General features: G+C 34.6%; 1 protein-coding gene across 1 annotated transcript; it reads right to left on the bottom strand.

Annotated features, from left to right (window-relative positions):
• Positions 1–1041: 1041 nt before the first annotated feature.
• On the bottom strand, positions 1042–16688 carry LOC133192020 (electrogenic sodium bicarbonate cotransporter 1-like). The gene is made up of 23 exons (XM_061327852.1): positions 16588–16688; positions 9142–9288; positions 8562–8696; positions 8229–8258; positions 7691–7817; positions 7242–7402; positions 6918–7124; positions 6727–6812; positions 6361–6606; positions 6038–6184; positions 5839–5948; positions 5285–5459; positions 4979–5112; positions 4288–4834; positions 3988–4101; positions 3680–3844; positions 3268–3446; positions 3105–3177; positions 2952–3020; positions 2635–2811; positions 2311–2445; positions 1936–2060; positions 1042–1645 (listed from the first exon to the last, which is right to left on the bottom strand). Exons 2-23 carry the CDS (start codon positions 9221–9223, stop codon positions 1552–1554), a joined length of 3318 nt encoding a protein of 1105 aa, XP_061183836.1. The 5' UTR covers positions 9224–9288; positions 16588–16688; the 3' UTR covers positions 1042–1551.
• Positions 16689–18147: the final 1459 nt, after the last annotated feature.

Here is an 18147-nt window from a genome sequence, read left to right as displayed (position 1 = left end):
GGTTACGCAGTAGTATACTTGTATGTAGCTCTGAAACTTTCCGAGATGGCTTTAACGTTTACAGATAAGACGGGAGTGAGGGTTATGGAGGAGAGTTGGTTGGTTGTTAGATCAGAGAACATTAGCTAAAAAGTTAATTTAGATAGCAAATTTTACTTCAGAAAATATGAATCACTCATTGTAACCATCGGCAACCTACTAGTGACTAAGTGTCTATGGAGAACCTAAAGCAGCAAGCTGACAAGATGAAAAACGAATATAAAACAGTGATCCTTTTGGATAGTTGAGATATCAACCTACCAGGAATCTTTTGGACCACACAGAAGATAAATTACTACCACAGCCCAGCATCAGTGAATGCAAAGTCCGTGATAAAAATTTGCAGCAAATCATAACATTTCCATTTGCAAAATTTCATGGGTTGGATCTTTTTTTTTTCTTTTTTTTTGACAAACCGACTTGAAAAAAGATGTGAATCAGTGACAACAATATAGTCTATATTAATTAAGACATCATCCAAAAATTCAATACACCGAAACAGTGTAAATAACACATTTGGACGAAGGCACCTTACGAACTGGAAGAGATGACCAGGAGCTTCTGCCTTAAAATTCACTTCAAAGCTTCATCCATGAAATACGGAACTTTAAGACAAAGTCACTTAAAATCATGGGAGAAATCGTACCATCATATTTTCACACACCAGGAATGAAGGAAATATGAAAAGACTACCAGTACCAAAATCTACAGACAGTTCTTCCCTGATGGTATCAGAATGTGGAGAAACTTGCAGTAGGAGCATAGGATATTTCCCAGGTATGGAGCAACTTGCCACAGGAGCAGTGGACAGTACTTTCCCGGATATGAGCAGCACATGTAGGTCCTTACCTGCAGAATCCAGATGATAGCACATCTAGCCATTTTAAACATGCAGTTTTTAACCTGCACAAATTTCACCCGGGAAATGGTCTAGTGCGATTACTCTCAAAGAGGATTATTGGAAAAACGAATTCTTCCAGGTCAGTTAAAACACGGAAATCGTCAGATTTTGAGTCTTTTATTCCGTATATAAATTAAATTACAAATCTTTAATAAATGCTTTGTCGATCTCATTATGCACTTAGTGACCAGTGAAACATATTGCGGTCGAAATTATCAGGTGCAAAAAAACTTCAGTCTTGATACAATAAGCAACTTTTTTTTTTTCATCTAAAATGCATGTTTTTAAGTTGAAAGCACCATCAAAATCATTAGAATTCATAACCTGAAAAATACACATGTGAAATAATTGTATTGTCAATTCTAAAAAAATACAGTTGGAGTAGACTTTTTCTGTTTAACTAAATCTTTTTACCATTAATCATCTGTACACAAAGTATAATGGTTGTTTTTTTAATACTATACGAGTATTGATGTCGGTGGCGAACACAAACAACACAAAGAACTATATTGACACGCACAAACTTCTCAGTGTCTTGTCTGGAAAACGTGCTTTACAGGACGTAAGAGAGAATTTTTTTTAATATGTAAATCCTATGTAACCGGTGTTTATTAAGCATTCTCTCCAAAATAAAATGCTGCTTTTTGTCCTTTCTTCTCTGTGTTTTCCTCATTCTTCATATTCTTATTTCTGTCATTTTTGTGGCTGAAAAAAAAACAAACAAACAAAATGATCAGTCTGACTCAGATAATACTAAATTACATTTATTATAAAAATATATATCATCAAAAATCAAAATTTCCTTTTTAAAAATTAGTTTTACGATATTACATTTACTTCTGTCATTATAAACATATTAACCATTGCAATTTAAAACTATAGGCATAGAGTAAGAGTTTCGAGTAATTAGAGTTTAGAGTAATACTCCTTTAACTATTATTTATGTATTATAATTGGGTCACGTTGGTTTAATAGCTAGGTCACGTGATGCTTACTGGTGATCGTCCCTGGTAGAACTACGACGCACTTGAAGCCACATGCCAGTCTTGTTGACTTCCTCAGAAATATTCACTCTGTCGTTATAATCAAATTTTTTCTCTTCTTCTAATAGCTTTTCTTGCTGGTGAAATAAACATGGGCGTTCATGAATTAAAACCAATTTGTTAACGCCACATATTGTTAAAAAATAACCCCTAACAAACGCTATTCAGATTCACTCTAAAACTGCGCTGCAGAAAATGATTGATAGTCTTTAATATTCGGAAATACCACAATGCTACAATTGTTTTAGAGTAATTATCCAGACTACGTGTTTATTTGCTACAGGTATATACATTATTTTTCGTTATATTTCAATCACATTTACGAACCTCTTCTTCCGCCGCCTTTAACAAGTCCTCCTTGGCCATTTTCTTGTCCTCGGGCATTAAGTCGTCTAACCATTTCAATTCTCTTTGCGAAAATACATAGTCGAACAGCTTTCTCACAATGCAAGTACCCAAGACCTACCAAAGAAAATAAAGTGTTTATAGATCATGGTATTCACGCATTGTTTCAATATAAAATGATTGGATTTCATTTCATATTTTTTGTATTCTCCATACTAAAAGATTTGGAAAATCTTAATGAGAAGCTGGTACAGATGACAGCATTAATTTTTGTAATGGAGATCTCTCTTTATACACTTCACGTACCATAACAGGGAATAAAATGGAGATGGATTTGACCATTTTCACAACCCACAGAACACCAAGACAGACGATCTGTAAAAAGGTGAAGAGGTGGACACGCTTGATTGGAACGTGACGAAGGTACATGTGGTCTGGTTGGTACTTCTTTGGCATAAAGATGAGCGCAATTCGGTCAATGAACTGTAAATGAAACACCATCAGTTTTAATATTGTATTGGTATAAGAATAAGCTTTTCCCAATGATTAAAATTTTTCAACGCAATAGATGTAGTTAAATTATAATGCGTTTAACTATTAAAACATATAAAAGAATACTCTACCTGCATTCCTTTGAGAGCAGCAACACCCATGTATAAGAATACTCCGTACAGTACGGGCATAGGAATGACCTGTTTAAAGATCAAGGTTAACATGATTTACCTCATAAAAGTATTGTCCTATCAATCAAAGATAACTTTTATTGAGGGCCTCACCTTCAATATTTTTGTCATGAAGACAGACAATCCGCTAAGAATTCCCACAACCAAAGCTGTCACACGCTGTTCTCTGAAAAAAAAAGAAGATTTTCCCCCCTTTATTTATGGATCTTGTAGTAACATTGATGAAAGTAAAAGTTTCCTCAGATCAAATCATTACCGGCATCCCAAGAAAACAGGTTTCTCTCCAGGGGCTGAACATTCTGACTCCTTCTTCAAACTCATGATGTGGGCAAGAGCAGACACAGTGGCTGCAACATACCAGGGCAACCCCAACAAGGAACAGATCAACACACATATTCCCACCACAAACAAATCCAAATGGTATCCATTCCCTTTCTGTTGATAATCAAAACAGGTATAAAATTCAAACTGATTCCTTCACTAGTTACACAGGTGGCTCAAGTGAAAAGTAGTCATAAGCCGTGCGTATGAAGCTTTGTTTATGTACTTTTCAATTATTAAAGATAATTGATGATTTCAAAAAATGTAAATGTGTAATTTTGAATTTAGTCAAGTTTAAAACAATTAAGTAGTTTTTTTTTTTTATTAAGAATGATTCAACATTATACCTGAAGCTTGTTCTCTTTCCTGTTCACGATAACAGCTGTGATTTGTTGATCAAGGAAAATCAAAATGGTGGACAATGCAGCAGGAATAATGGTGACCAAGATGATCCACCAAGGGTTCTTGTCGCTGATGGGGTTGATGAACCATGGACGGCCTGGTTTGGTTGGCTGTAAGGGAAATATTCTAAACTTTCGTTCCAAAACTTAACGTCGCCAAATTATTGTCAAAATGAGGAATTATACTTTACATGGTTTTCTGTTTGAAACTTATATGATAATAAAGAGATGACAACACATCGTAGTTAACTTACAGAGAACTTTTCCGGTACTTCAAGTTTGGGAGTGCCAATTCCAATTGCCATGTCAAGACCAACCATGAGGATGATGGCAATCAACACTGCGAAGTCACTGACGATTTGACGAATCTAGCAATGAAAGAAGCTCTAAAAACAGACTTCTTTCTGGGAAGTTAAAATCCGACGGATATCGATTTGACTTAGAAATTCAAAAAATCTGATTTTGAAAACAACCTTTCAATTTCTTAAATTTTCAATAGCACATATTTGTTTACATCAAAAAGCAATCGCACTATAGAAAGTATAAGGGCTTACAAAGGTTGGGAAGTATTCACTTGTCTTGAAGTCTTTCAGAGAGGTTGCAATGGTATAGGTGCCGGCGAACAAAATGAGTGACAGGAAAAAGACATCGGCTACGTAAGGATGAGTGCTGCAGTCTGGTCCAACCATAGTTCCGTTGTACATTTTGCACATTTCTTCGGACAGAGAGGAGTAGTCTATGGTTGTTGAGTTCATGAAGCCCATAGTTGTGGTTTCAACAGCGTATGCTGGACCAGCTCCCATTGCGAGATTTGTGGTGTTGAAGTATGTGGAGTTATCCATAGTCGGCATGCATGAGCAGTTGTAAAAGTGTTCCACCTCTGGATGAAGATCTACAGGGTATTTCTTCGTGATTCCGATGACTTTTTTAATAGCTTCGTAAATGAAGATGATGGCAATCAAGCACGCGAAACTCTCCTCCGTAAATCTTGTGATGTACCGTACAAGAGCGCTAAGGTCAAAGGCCACAACAATCATAATGATAACCGTTGTCCATATTCCCGTCCACGCTCGGAAAGGTAAATAATCCCATCCTTGATCCCTGCCAAATAAATTATTTCTCATAAAAAAAAAACTTGACAAGTGCACTAATTTGTCTTTGCCCGATTGGAATTTGTGTGCGGCCTTTACTACATTATGTACTCGGAATATTTTTTTTTTTCAGTTGGTTTATTGAAATACGTACATGCAGAAGTTGTAGACAATCATTTCCAAAACCAACATAGGTCCAGTACTACCAAGAATGTTCAGGGGTTGACCGGCAAAGAGGGCAAAAAGAATACCAACGATAGCGGCTGTCAAGATACATTCCATGGTACCCTGAGAAAAAACAAATGATAATTTCTTCAGTTTAGTACCTACATAATGAGTGAATACAACTATATTGTTGCAAACTCCAATCAGCTTAAATATGGAAAAGAAATTGTGTTTGGAATACTCATAGCTACCTAATACATGTTAAATAAGGTAGTAAAACTTATTTTGAGTATACCATATATTGATTTGTCGCCAATCCAAGAAGACCTCCAAATGTGACATTTGGTGTTAGTGTAGCCAGGTAGAGATACAGAGTTGAAGCAACACACTGGATGTGCAGACAATCCTTAAAGTCGCTGGCATACCACGGAATCTTACGTTTGATGTCTGCTATTAATCCTCCGAAGAGTCTTGAGAGAAAGTTAGTATATTAATTAAATTCCTTTGAAGAGATTGAAACTTAAATACTAGTAACTAAATCTCGTCGGGAAAGGTGGGTTAAAATGAATATAAGGTAGACATAATAATGGCTTACAGTAGAAACATTTCAATTGGTAATTCTTGATGTTATTAAAAATTACTAAGACTGGAAAATACAGATTCATTAAGAACTTTGTTGAGTGTCGTGTTTTAGTCTTGCATAAGGTTCTGTATGTGTATTTCTATAATCGTACAAATTTAACTTGCAAACTAAAGTTTCTTTTACTTTCATCCACTGAACGCCTTTCTAGTTGAGAAGGATAGATCAACACGTGTAAAGAATAATTTTAATAAAATGCTCTCGCTTACCTTCCAGTTCTAACTAAGGTTGGGTCCATATGACTTTCTTCCTCTTCAATCATTTCTGCTGCTACTTTAGGACCCTCTGGTACCTTGGCATTTTGTTGTTTTCGTGGATCCTGTAAAGATTTCATGAATTTTTTCAACTACATAGCCATTTCTACAACAACAAAAAAATCTAAACAACATAAAGATAGCTATTTCTTACCTGAGATGGCACTTTTTCTGGCGGTTCTATTCTAATTTTTGGGTCCCATTCTCCTGGTGGTAATACAGTGACCTGGTCAAGAAACTCGTCAATTCCTGATAGTAGATCCTGTCTATTCTTGCCTCGGTATGCTACTTCCCTAAACACCTGGTAAAGCAATGTGTATTTTTCGAATATGGGTAAAATTGAATGTTTATGTCACGATCAATTTGCGATTGATCACAGAAATAGATCTGGCACTACCAATGACTTATGCATCACATTGTACACTGATTTTAAATTTGAATAGTTATTAACTTAGGAGGAAAATAAAGATGAGGTACCTCATCAACCATAAGGGTGGACATGGATCTCCCCATCTCCACATTCTTGTTTTGACTTCCGGGAGGTCCTAAGAGGACAAAAACAAATCTCGTTGGAATTGGGACCTCGGTCAAGTCTCCAATAGATCTTGCTTCGGTCAGTCTAACAAACGCCGTGATCTGGTACTTCAGACAATCCAACTCTCCGACTAGAATATTGGCTGCTTCTGAGCCTTCGGGAATCTTTTTCATAAACTGTTGATTCAACTGAAAAAAAGCTAATAGAATTATCTCTATGTTTATGTTTTATCGATTTTCTGTATCATATGATCTAACATTTAATCTAACATTCACTTTATGGACTTAAACATGTGTGTTGGTGGTTACCTTTGCAGATGACGCAGATTCTGCTAAAATGTCGCCGATGTTTTCAGGAACGCTATTTGGATTTCTGTTTAACTTCGCTGCGCTGTCTGTTAAAAAGGTATATAAATACATTTATTGAATTTCAAGTCTTTGTTGCACATGTTCTGAATTATTTTCTTATAAAGTTAAAATACGTAAGTCAAGTAACGAACCGCGAGATCTGAAAGACATTTGGCTAGAAAAGTTCCTCTTCATTGAACGCTTTCGGAAGTCCGCCATTGATTCGTGTTCGGATGGCATCATACTACGCCTGCGCTTTTGATGTTGATGGGCGTGGTTTGCGATTATTGCTGCTCTAACGTTGTTACGGAGGTTGCTTTCGAGAAGTTTGGCATTGATGAGCTGATCTATGATGAGGTCTAAATAAACAATTTATTTTAAGATAAATGCTCATATAAACCACCATAATTAATCATCTCACTCGAAAAAGAAAAAAAAACTTTAAAGAGTCAAACCAAATTGGGAATCAGACTTACCAGCAACCTGGGTGATGTGGTAGGCATCCATGTCCAGCATCACTGCTCCCATTAATAGGGAGGATCGAAGCTCGAACAGGGAGTGTAGCGAAAGCGAGGCAACGTGGGGTTTAGACCAGCGCTCTCCTCCATCTTCTACATCCTCCTCGTATTTCACCCACCTGAAGAAAGAGTAACCATCTATTATATATACTATAATAGTCAAGTTATCAACAATCCTGCATAATGTAACAATTACTATTACGGCTAATACTTATAACTGGAATGTTTAAAACTCGGAATTTAAAATTTTCCTTGGAGGATTAAATGTTCAAAGATTTATCCTGTTTTTGAAATTTTCAGCTGTAATACTTTTACAAGCCCAGATCAGTCGATCTGAAATGCTTGGAAATTACAGACTACGCATTGCTCTAATATTTTATAATTTGCACCTATTTTGCACTTCTTACCTGGCTGTTTCCCTCCATTGGTACTCGTTAAGGGCGGTGTAAAGGGTGTCCATCTGACAGAACACGGCGTGGGTCTCCTCATTCTCGCCGAGAATTTGCTGAATGTGTTCACTTGGCGATAGAGATGCTACACAAAGAAAACAAAATTATACCAATGTTTAATAATAAATGAGCTTTCTGAATTTCCTCTGATGTATTTCTGCTATACTTGTCATTCGTATTAGTTCTTAAGAAAATAAAACAACTTCATTAATGAGCCCTAAAACACCAAATTTAAATGAAATAATATATTTACATACATCGAATAAAAGTACATGTATTTTGAAAAACAAACAAAAAACGCAGTAAAGCTCAAAGAGTTGACCCCTTACCCTTTACTTGTCATTCATATTCTTACAAAAAAGGAAAATGCTTGAAACCTTCACCAATACTTCATGAACAATAATAAAATATAAAGTATTGTTAAATGTACTCTATGTTAGGAAGTGTCATTTATAACATATCGTCCCCTAACCCCACACTACATCAGTTCTCTTACCGGGGAGGCCAGTTGTTATCTCAGGAGGATCTGTTTCAGGAGATACACATAATTAACATACAGATAATATTTTATCATGAATATTTTCATAGATCGGTCAGTTGTAGAATTTTCATTTTCATTATTTCCCTAATTCGGATATCTTTTAGTCTTTGGAAAAATTGCAGTGTCATACAATATGACTAAGTGTATACAAATTTCATTTTATGAATTTACTACAATTTCAGTCAAGGTTCTTCTTTTATTAAAAACCGCACCATGAAAGTCGTAAAATAAGGTAGCATGTATTAATATAAATGTGACAAATTTAATTATGTATATTCTTTTACTTACTTGGACTGGAAGTATCGGAGTTCTTAGGGTAGCCATTTTGATCCCTGTGTCGTCTGGAACTGGAGTGAGAACGTCCAGGACGCTGCTGTCTCCTTGGTAACCGGACTCCAATCATCTGACGATGAGCGTCACTGGCTGTAAGAAAAAAAACTAATCATTAATTCAGGTATTTATTTATTTATTTATTTAATTAATTTATCTATTTATTTTGTTAGTTGGTTAGTTAGTTAGTTATATTATTAACAATACAACTTTTCTTTCCAGAGTCAGTTGGGTTTAATTTTTGAGCATTTAATGCATTCTATTCAATGTCCGAGCGAGAAAATTATTTTTACAAATTGTGCTATTATTAAAAGTTTTAAAAATACAATATATTATTGAAAACAATATCTAAGGAATCAATCCTTAAACTATAAACCTGAAAGAATTGCTACTAGTTGTTGCATTTATCTGTTACAACTATTTAATATTGCTTCCAGAGTCTAACACGGACGCATAGTGTCTTGACACAGTGGACCCCTAATTCTGTATAGGTTAGCATCCAGATGGGCTAGCAAAGAAGTCAAATTACGATGTTTACCTTCGGCATTGAAGTTGTCGCTGCTGAAGTTCCGACTCAGACCATAATCCCTAACCGTCTCCTCCGTGTTGGGATCCGTCATGATGACGTCAACAGAATTGACCAATACAAGCTCTTAAATTTCCGTCAGCTTCAGATTCAGCTTTTCTGCAATTAACGTTAAAACAGCATGAGTTTAGACATAATCCAGACGAATTAAAATCCATACCGCCATCGATATCTCATTGAATTTTGTGTGTAAGCTCTCAGAGTACAAAACGGCAAGCGATAACATTTATAGAAGGTTAAAAAATGTAAATACTTTTCGTTGATTATTGGAGGGTATCAGCCAAACCCCCTTACATAAAACACATTTGTAATTTTTAACTTCGACAGTGTGAGATCTACTGAAGCATAACTGTCAATGAACTTCAGAGAGGCCAACAAAGATGTATTTTACGTCTAATTTAATTCCATGTTCATATCCTTTTTCACTTTCTAAAAAATGGTCATTCGAAACATAACAAAGCATCGTGATTTGGTTTGGTTTTGTTTTTAAATACGCAATATGGGTAAGATGTAACTAAAGAGCCATTTCTTACAATCTGGGCAGTAGTCCACCTAAAAACGAACAGGATCTGCACAAGAACACATATTTCTGTTTTATGGTTAGTGCCGTCGAGTAATTTATTGCGTTAATTGTGACTGGAAAATAGCAATGCTAGAGAAATATATATACGATGGAAATTTACAATATGTAAATAAATGCCATCATGAGATTTTTTTCTGATTTCTTGTAAAATTCTTTGGTCTACCAATCATAAAAGAATACCTTAGACTTAGAGACTGTTTTTTGTATGTCGCTCTATTTACATAAATTGTAATTTTCAAAGTATTTAATAAATCTGCAGTTTATATCGAAATCATATTTACACATGTCATCGTACGTAATGGAACCTTTAACACTTATTGCTGAGTCGTATATATGCACCTTTGAAAAAAACACGGCTATATATTTACATTTGTTTTAATTATTTTTTTTTTCTTATTTGCAATATCTTCTGATTTTGTAAAAATCTAGTCGTGTTATGTAAACGCTGTATATTTATTGATTTTTCCGACATGGAAATTAAAACTAAACTGATTCACAGCAAACATTAAATGTAAGGAATATCTTGTTTTTAAAGAAAATTTTAAAAAATGCCTACTAAGTAAAACGTTAGATCGAAGGGGAACAAATCTCATTGCTTTAGAAAGGTGAAACGGCTTTCAACCACATAACAGGCAAGTCGTATCGGGGTTGGAAGGGAACATGCCCATTTTCCCAAAAATAATATTTTACTGATAATAAAGTATTAAAATGTGTATTGAAAGGCGGAACCCCTGCACTTCTTATTGCAATACAGTCAAAACCTCCGTTGTTAACGTACATGAAATAAATAATAGTTGGAACCTTACACCCCACCCCACCCTTCCCAATCTCGCGCGAAATAGAATATAGCATTTTCGAGTTTGGATGATTTTCCCTTTTTTTCTGCTACCAAGAAATTTTCGGGTAAGTTATCAATTATTTTCTGACTGCCCCCCCCCCCCCTTTCCCCTTAAAAAAGATGCTCCTGTCTGATAATAAATGCAAATACTTCAACCAAGCTGTTATATGTATTTATTTATACCAACGTCTGACAATAAATTCATGCCAAAAGAATGATATTTAGACAGACGGGGTTCTTCGTCATATGTTTTATCATCAAATCTATGTAGTACAATGTAGGTTTGCTACGGCATCAATAGCAGATCTGAAAGAAAAACCCGTGGAGATAGATATGATTTAAAAAAAAAATTAATGAAAGTTATAAATTAATTTATTGATACGTTAGAAAAAGTTGACTTTGAATGTGATGTAGATTAGTAGGACGAAAGGTCTAGCCTCATTAAATCTCTATAAGAAGTTGACAGGCAATAGACACATGTAGGCCGGTCACACACCAGGACAACATGTTACGAGTTCCGAATATCAAGAAGAAAAATTGTTCACACCTTTGAACATGACCCCAATGCATTTTTTTCAGAAGCCAGCGCTCCAGGGTATTGCATTTTTCATTAAGAAAGTAAGGACAACACCATTAATTAATTTATTTTTATTCATCTTTTCCCCGCTAACTTACCAATAAAACGGGTTCCAAATACGTACATTTATGGGTGCAGGAAGAAGAGACAGCTATGAACTTTCCTCGTTTTTAAGATGCTGGGCCGAAGATTAATATGCAATAGTGTTTTTATATCTATCTGTAGCATGTCATGTTTAATAAATTCTCCAAATTTATCTTTCTTCGTTTTATTTCTTACACGTAGATGTACATGTATGTATTGTATATTTGAAAAACAAAATTAAAATACGTGGACACGGCATTCAAGAAGTTACGGATATATTGAGAATTTTAAGTACTAAACGACTGCTCTGTTTCAAGGAGGGGGAAATGCCCACAAACTCAATAAATGATGATTTTAGCTAGCTTAAGCATTGAAATTTTCCATCAAGGACATTTTAAAATTCACATTCAAATTTAGCAAGGATATGTCCCCCCCTTTCCACTTTTTGATAACACTCTCACTTGGAAAAACGCTGCTTTCCGGGCCAATGGTCTAAATTATCAAAACACTGAATGATCACAAGTACGAATACAACCCCCTGAATTAACTACGCAAGCACATAGTATTTACGTAATAAATAATCTAACCAATAGTCTTGATGAATTGTACACAAGGAAGAAATATGAATGACCACAACCAGAAAATAATTTCCCTCCATTCATAAATCTTTCCTTTGACAAATGATGTATATCTGAAGGCCCCATTATCATTTATCGCGTCCTCATCACCAGAATGACGAAGACATGTCATGGACAGGCAATTAAGGATTGTCCAAACACTGGCCATGACAGTTTGCTGGTATCCACCAGTCGTTCAAAGAGCTCTCGGTCACCATTTTTGACAGTTGTGTGTATTTAACATCAGCTAAGTGTCGCTCGGTCAGGTTAATCAAATTTAGTGTCCTTTCCATTTGCTCCAAGTTAGTTTTAAATGTTGTAGTGTATATTATTTTTGTAGCGTATTGGTTTTCACCTTTTGGCCCCCTGGGGTTAAATCATAGAGGTGGTCGTCCGGATAATTTTTGAAGAATCTTTAAAAACCACCTATTTGTTGGATTGCTTTTTATAAGCTTGGTATATTATTATAGTAAATTGCATGTGTGTCTGCTTATCCTAAAATGGAGACCCCCAAGTTTATTCATTGACTTCACTTGCTCTCTATCTTTTCTAGTGACACTTTTATTGTGACAATAATTCCGTCACACTAAGACCTATGCATCAAAATAAAATCAATTTAGAAGCCCAAAGTAGACCAAATAAAAGTATATAGACTCTCTACGACAACTGGGTATATTTTGGTACACTAACAAGAAAACCTAACCCTGACATACATACAATATAATCATTGAAGATTCGTGACTGGGTATGATTTTTGCACTTTGAGTTGCGTCTTTTGTATCGCCAAGCGTGTGGGAAAGGGATGAAGGTACACATCCACGTGGGTAAAAATCATATTCAATCACTGAATATAATAGATTATTCTTATCGGGATAGAATATATATATTCTATACATGAATATATAATTTCTTCGTGTCGAGATAGGAAAAAACAAAAGGGAACAGATGAAAAGTAAATACATAATTTAATCAAAAAGGAAAAAAAAATGAAATCCCTATTCATGACGTTATCATGAAACTTGCTTCACGTCAGACTGGACCGTATTCAAAAAGTATTGACAACGATAACGGTAGCATAATATTGTATTGTGTTATAATTTTTATGAATTTATTCAATCAACGTCTATATTAAAATAATATCGTACACATTTGGCAGTGTAGTCATTATAAAGAATATTATAGCATGTGTGTCAACGAAATTTTTGAATCGCCCGCGTGACGCAGTGGTTAGAGCGTTTGCTCTAGAGTCGCGGCGTAAGGAGTTGATTCTTACGTCGCGCGGGTTCGAATCCACTGTGCGACGTGGAGACCGGAGACCGGTCTTTCATATGAGACTGTGTAAACCGAGGTCGTGTGTCGTAGTAGTTTTAGGTGCTGGCACAAACAAAAAGATCCCTCGCTGCTCAAAGGCCGTAAGTGCCGAGTACAGTTCTAAATTTGCAGCTCTCCACCGGCAAGTGGTGGCGGCTCAGTATGAGTGAAAAATTCTCAATGACGGACGTTAAACAACCAACAAAACAAAGACATTTTTTTGGCCAGCCATCGCAGATACATATTCTTATCAAGAACGATAAGCCATTTTATTTCATGTTCATACATTCATCAAGCAAAACTGTCTAAAATATTGTAATTAACCATCCAAACTTTAGAATTTATTTTCCATAGTAAATGTCAACGGAACGAACATCGAAATTGTCCTTATGTCGGTCACTCAAGGTTAATATGCACTTCTACTAGTTTTATAACTTAAGCGTAAACATATCAGACCTTCTTCTCATTGATTTCTCTAAAGGTCTTAACCTTTAACCTTTATCACGTTGCTTACGTTAAAATCAGAATTTCAAATCTAGCAGACATTTAACAATACTTAGGAAACAATACTTTAATACGCCTGATTGCAGACCCCTTTACAGCAACAATCAGTATAAATGATATTTAGTGTAATTTATGCAATTTGGGGGTTTTAAAATGTTTTGTTCCTGCTAAATATACCGCAGAAATTAAGCTTGCATACATTTCTAGAAGTGTCGTCAAATTTACGACAACCGGATGACTTTGTTCCCTCGGCAAAGTGACAGTTAAGGACGAGACACACGTCCCATATATAACTTGTAAACGGATTTCGTTTGTGTTTTGTACAATTCTTTTTGCAGTCATTAATTAAAGGAAATGATTTGCTTTAAAGAAATTTGGGACGACTTGGGCTTTTTTTAGTTTTTCAGTTTTGCTATTAATTTTATTTTTTTTTTATTAACATTGTTGAGTAAAATTACATCATCAGACATTTATGTACATAATTTTTTATTCAAGAAACGTTATAATAAGCTTTCGGTACCTTTATTTCCTTGAATTTTAAACATAGTGTATTCTAATAAATCCCCCATACTTTACCAAATCATTTATGCAATGGAAAAGAGAACAGACAATGAAAAACATAAAATTCGCATTAATTCAATAAGGTGGGGCATTATTGTTATAAAATTTTAATATATGCCGCAGATGTCAAGCACAGAATAAATATAAATGTTTGCCCTGATGTCAGATAAGTAAAACCGATTCATTTACGCCTAAATGCAATTATTACACAATAAGTCAACAAGTAGGAAAATAAATGATTTGTATTGTAAGACCAAGCCATAGTGATCATCACTGTCAGAAAACATATAGAAATTAATTTATGCAAACCTTCTACAAGAAACCTTGCATTTATAATTGTTCTTTTTACAGTTCAGTCATTTTGACGACAACTTTTGATGAGCAATGACAAGAAACAGGCAAAAAGCCAATGATTAGAATTAACAACCACGCCGCAGGAAAGACGCATTTAATTTTTTTTTTTTTACAAAACGAAAATTTCCCTTTGGTTGGTGGTCCTGCTACACAAGGCATGCATGTGTGATTTTGTAGTTTGAAGGGGCTCCCTATCAGGCATTACATTCATTACTAAATCCCATGCCTGATACTATCTTTAGATTTGTTTAATAGCGCCACTGAACCCTGTCAAGTGCCCCGGAAGAAGAGTTGAATAAAGTGCATTAAAAAGTCTTGACATATTGCATGGTTTACATGTCCCTGTCACGATTAAGTGATCTTAACAAATATATTTTTTTGGAAAGAAGTATTGATCATTCCATTTAACATCTACGGTTTTGCTAGGCCACCAAATGATCACTCGGCATATTAAGAATAGTTTGTGGTTATTGTAAGCCTCAAGTCCATGAACTTGATTTAAGAAAACGAAACGATTGTGAATTTCTTGACAGAGGATGCAGACCAATGACATCGACTACCAGTCATCAAACAATACGAAAATCAAGGTCTTTTGTTATAAGTTGTATATACATTTATCTTTTCCTTTTCTGTCAGTGACGTTTGATGTAAGTTGCATTTGATTTTCTTACGGAGACATTTCCTTGAAAGCCAAAGACATTTGGTGTAAGTTGTCATTACATAATTTCGTCTGTAAATGTTGCTTCAATGACGGTCAAGGACGTTGCTATAGCAGTTAATTATATTCTATAGCTCAAAGACTGTTTTTGCAGAGATAATATGGTACTTATCTACTACTGCTACATTAGGTCGAGAGCAATTTCATTAATATTCTATTTGCTGGTCATCTCTAAGGTATGTCCAAGATATTAATATAAATCAGGGGATTTATAAACATGTCACATAGCCCTTGTAATTCGGATAGTCGGTGAGGTTTGTTTATTTCCTAGAGACACCAGTGGAACAAATCAAATTACTTGAGTGCACTAAAGGTCATCGACATTTGTAACGTGTATATTTCTAATGGTAAGTTCTTATCAAAATATGATGAATATAAACCATGGATCATTTTCTTTCAAATAAATAAGGAATCTAAACATCTAAAAAAAAATCATAAATATATTTTTTTTATTATTGGATAGCGCAAGGTCATTGCCGTTAACTTCCGTCAAAAAATGAAGGTCAATTGTAGAGAAGATACTAGTAGACACTATTTACGACAACCAACTCAAAGTTAAGCTATTACGTAATCAATTACCTGAATACGACTTTTGATCACGTGGTTACTAATAATAGTAATTCTAACAACTTGATTCTAAAACGTAATATGACACTATTAATTTTTGTAATGCAAAAAAAATCAAAAACGAAATATTTGATTATTTTGTTGATTCAATCTCACTGTACAGGTGAACGGAAATGTAAAAGGTAGTTGACCACAATGTGACAAGTACAGCATAAGGAGGGATAGAACCCCCTGTCACCACGAGAGAGGCCTTTCATCTAAGTTAAGTACAATTCACATCCGTAATTTATACCGGTCTTTAACTGTTTAATGTCTGTGTTAGCGAGAGATAATGATAAATTTATTGTTCTGCGGAAAAGTCTAAATGAATTAAAGCAATAGCACTCTATCTTAAATAAAACTTAGAGTATTATTCTAATACCAAGATGAAAATTCTTTGTTCTTTTATTAAAATATAAAAAATCATTTATATTGTTTTTATTTTCACTAATATATTTCAATATATTAATTTTATTTAATATTTTTAAAAAGAAATATGCATATATCATTGAAGTTCACTTTTCAAGGTGAAAACTTCTTTATTATTTTAAAGAGAATTAATGATGGAGAAATCAGCAAAAATGTTTATAGTGAGCATCGTAGCTGAAACATTCGAACCCAATGAGGAAAAAATAGATCACTTACCCGTGGTTAGCAGGCAAAAAATGGGGAAACCCTTTGCGTTTCCCGAGCCCGACCCTGTACAGTCGACAGGTAGAATCGGAAAGGACCTACGTCGCAAGAACTAATGTGTTATAAAGGAAATATTGCCTCTCGTCTTTAGTGACGTGGGCCCTTGTCACGGTATAAATAGTCTATCATATTTTATGAACAGCTCAGAAAATAAGGAAAAAGTAGAGAAGGTAATATACTTACACAAGTCGCATCATTAGCATTTATGATAATTCCTGATAGTGGTTTTTTGGAGAGAACATTTAATTTACAGTGTAATCAGTGCAAGAAAAATGACATTGAATTACAATTGTTCTGTGCTAAATGAGTTTAATTTTTTTCATCCGTCAAGACGACGCTTGGCGTTGGTTTTCAAACAATTGACAGCATTGATAACAGGCTGTAAATTATCTTTAAAATTCTCTTATTCTTATTTATTCTAACCCACCTAACTCATAAGCTGGGATATAAATTATGAATTGAAGGAAAAAACCTAATGATCTGATAGAAATATAACTTCTCATGTGAAGGATGTACATATAATTATTTACCACGAGCTCAAAGAATAAACATCGAAATTAACCAAAAATGACGAGACAACCGAATAAATATAGCGTATTCCACAATAAGAAATAACGAAGTGAATCAAGTATCTAAAGGGAAAAACCTCCTTTTCTTTGAGGACCGAGGACTAATACATCACAATGAACAGATACGTATAAATAAATATTATTAATGAATTGGCAAGTGATTTTTTGGAGTACATAATAGATTACACATGGCCATAATCTGAAAGGTCTTTTTTTCTTTTTGTGTTGAGTCTTCAAGTTCATTCACAATACTGAAAGTGGTCCATATGCCTCAATCCAAATTACTCCGATATCTTGACTCTTTGTCGAAGACTTTTTCAGCCACGTTGAATACTCAGTTTTTACTTTTGAATGCTTTATTCCAGAGAGTAAATACGAATGCGTAATTTAGTCAAATGAAATGTTGTATGAACACAAATTGCAACTGTTGTGTGGAAAATGGCTGTAATTCTAACACGTTAAGAGTGTTTGGAAAGCATTGCCATATGTTGTTCCGTTACCTTCACTCAAATAGCATTTGATTCATTTGAAAGGCTAATATACATTTTATGAACCCAAAGGTCTAACACATTTCTCTAAGATACATGTACCTGTGACTTTTGAATGGAAACAGTGCATGGCAGTTTAATTTACTGTTTGGCCTACGTATTTAATGCAAACTATGTTAAGCTGCATGATAATATTAAATAAATAAAAATGTATAAGTGGGTTGTAGACCCAATATTTATAAATGCACTTTATAATTTGTTTACTTATAAAATGATATTCTTGTGTGTAAATAGAAATGGGAAAAGAAAAAAAAAGCAAAAGACAGTTCATTAAATCTACACAATTGCTGTTTTACCTGGAGGGCGAATTTATTTCTCTGCACAACTCGGATTCTAGTGGATCTTATGCCAAGGTGTTTTTGGAGCAAAAAATATATATATATATATATATATAT

This window comes from Saccostrea echinata, unplaced genomic scaffold, assembly GCF_033153115.1.
Source record: "Saccostrea echinata isolate AGI-Se365-2 ecotype Australia unplaced genomic scaffold, CSIRO_AGI_Sech_v1 ptg000025l, whole genome shotgun sequence".
NCBI lineage: Eukaryota > Metazoa > Mollusca > Bivalvia > Ostreida > Ostreidae > Saccostrea > Saccostrea echinata.
The sequence above is the reverse complement of the archived record's forward strand: the minus strand, read 5'-3'. Positions and strand labels throughout refer to the sequence as shown.

Excerpts from the sequence above, each read along its gene's own strand:
- LOC133192020 (XM_061327852.1), bottom strand. The coding sequence starts at position 9,223 with ATGACGGATCCCAACACGGAGGAGACGGTTAGGGATTATGGTCTGAGT. Across the intron at positions 8,697-9,141 it reads CGACAACTTCAATGCCGAAG|CCAGTGACGCTCATCGTCAG; the intron begins GTAAACATCGTA and ends TTTTTCTTACAG. Across the intron at positions 7,403-7,690 it reads CAATGGAGGGAAACAGCCAG|GTGGGTGAAATACGAGGAGG; the intron begins GTAAGAAGTGCA and ends CTCTTTCTTCAG.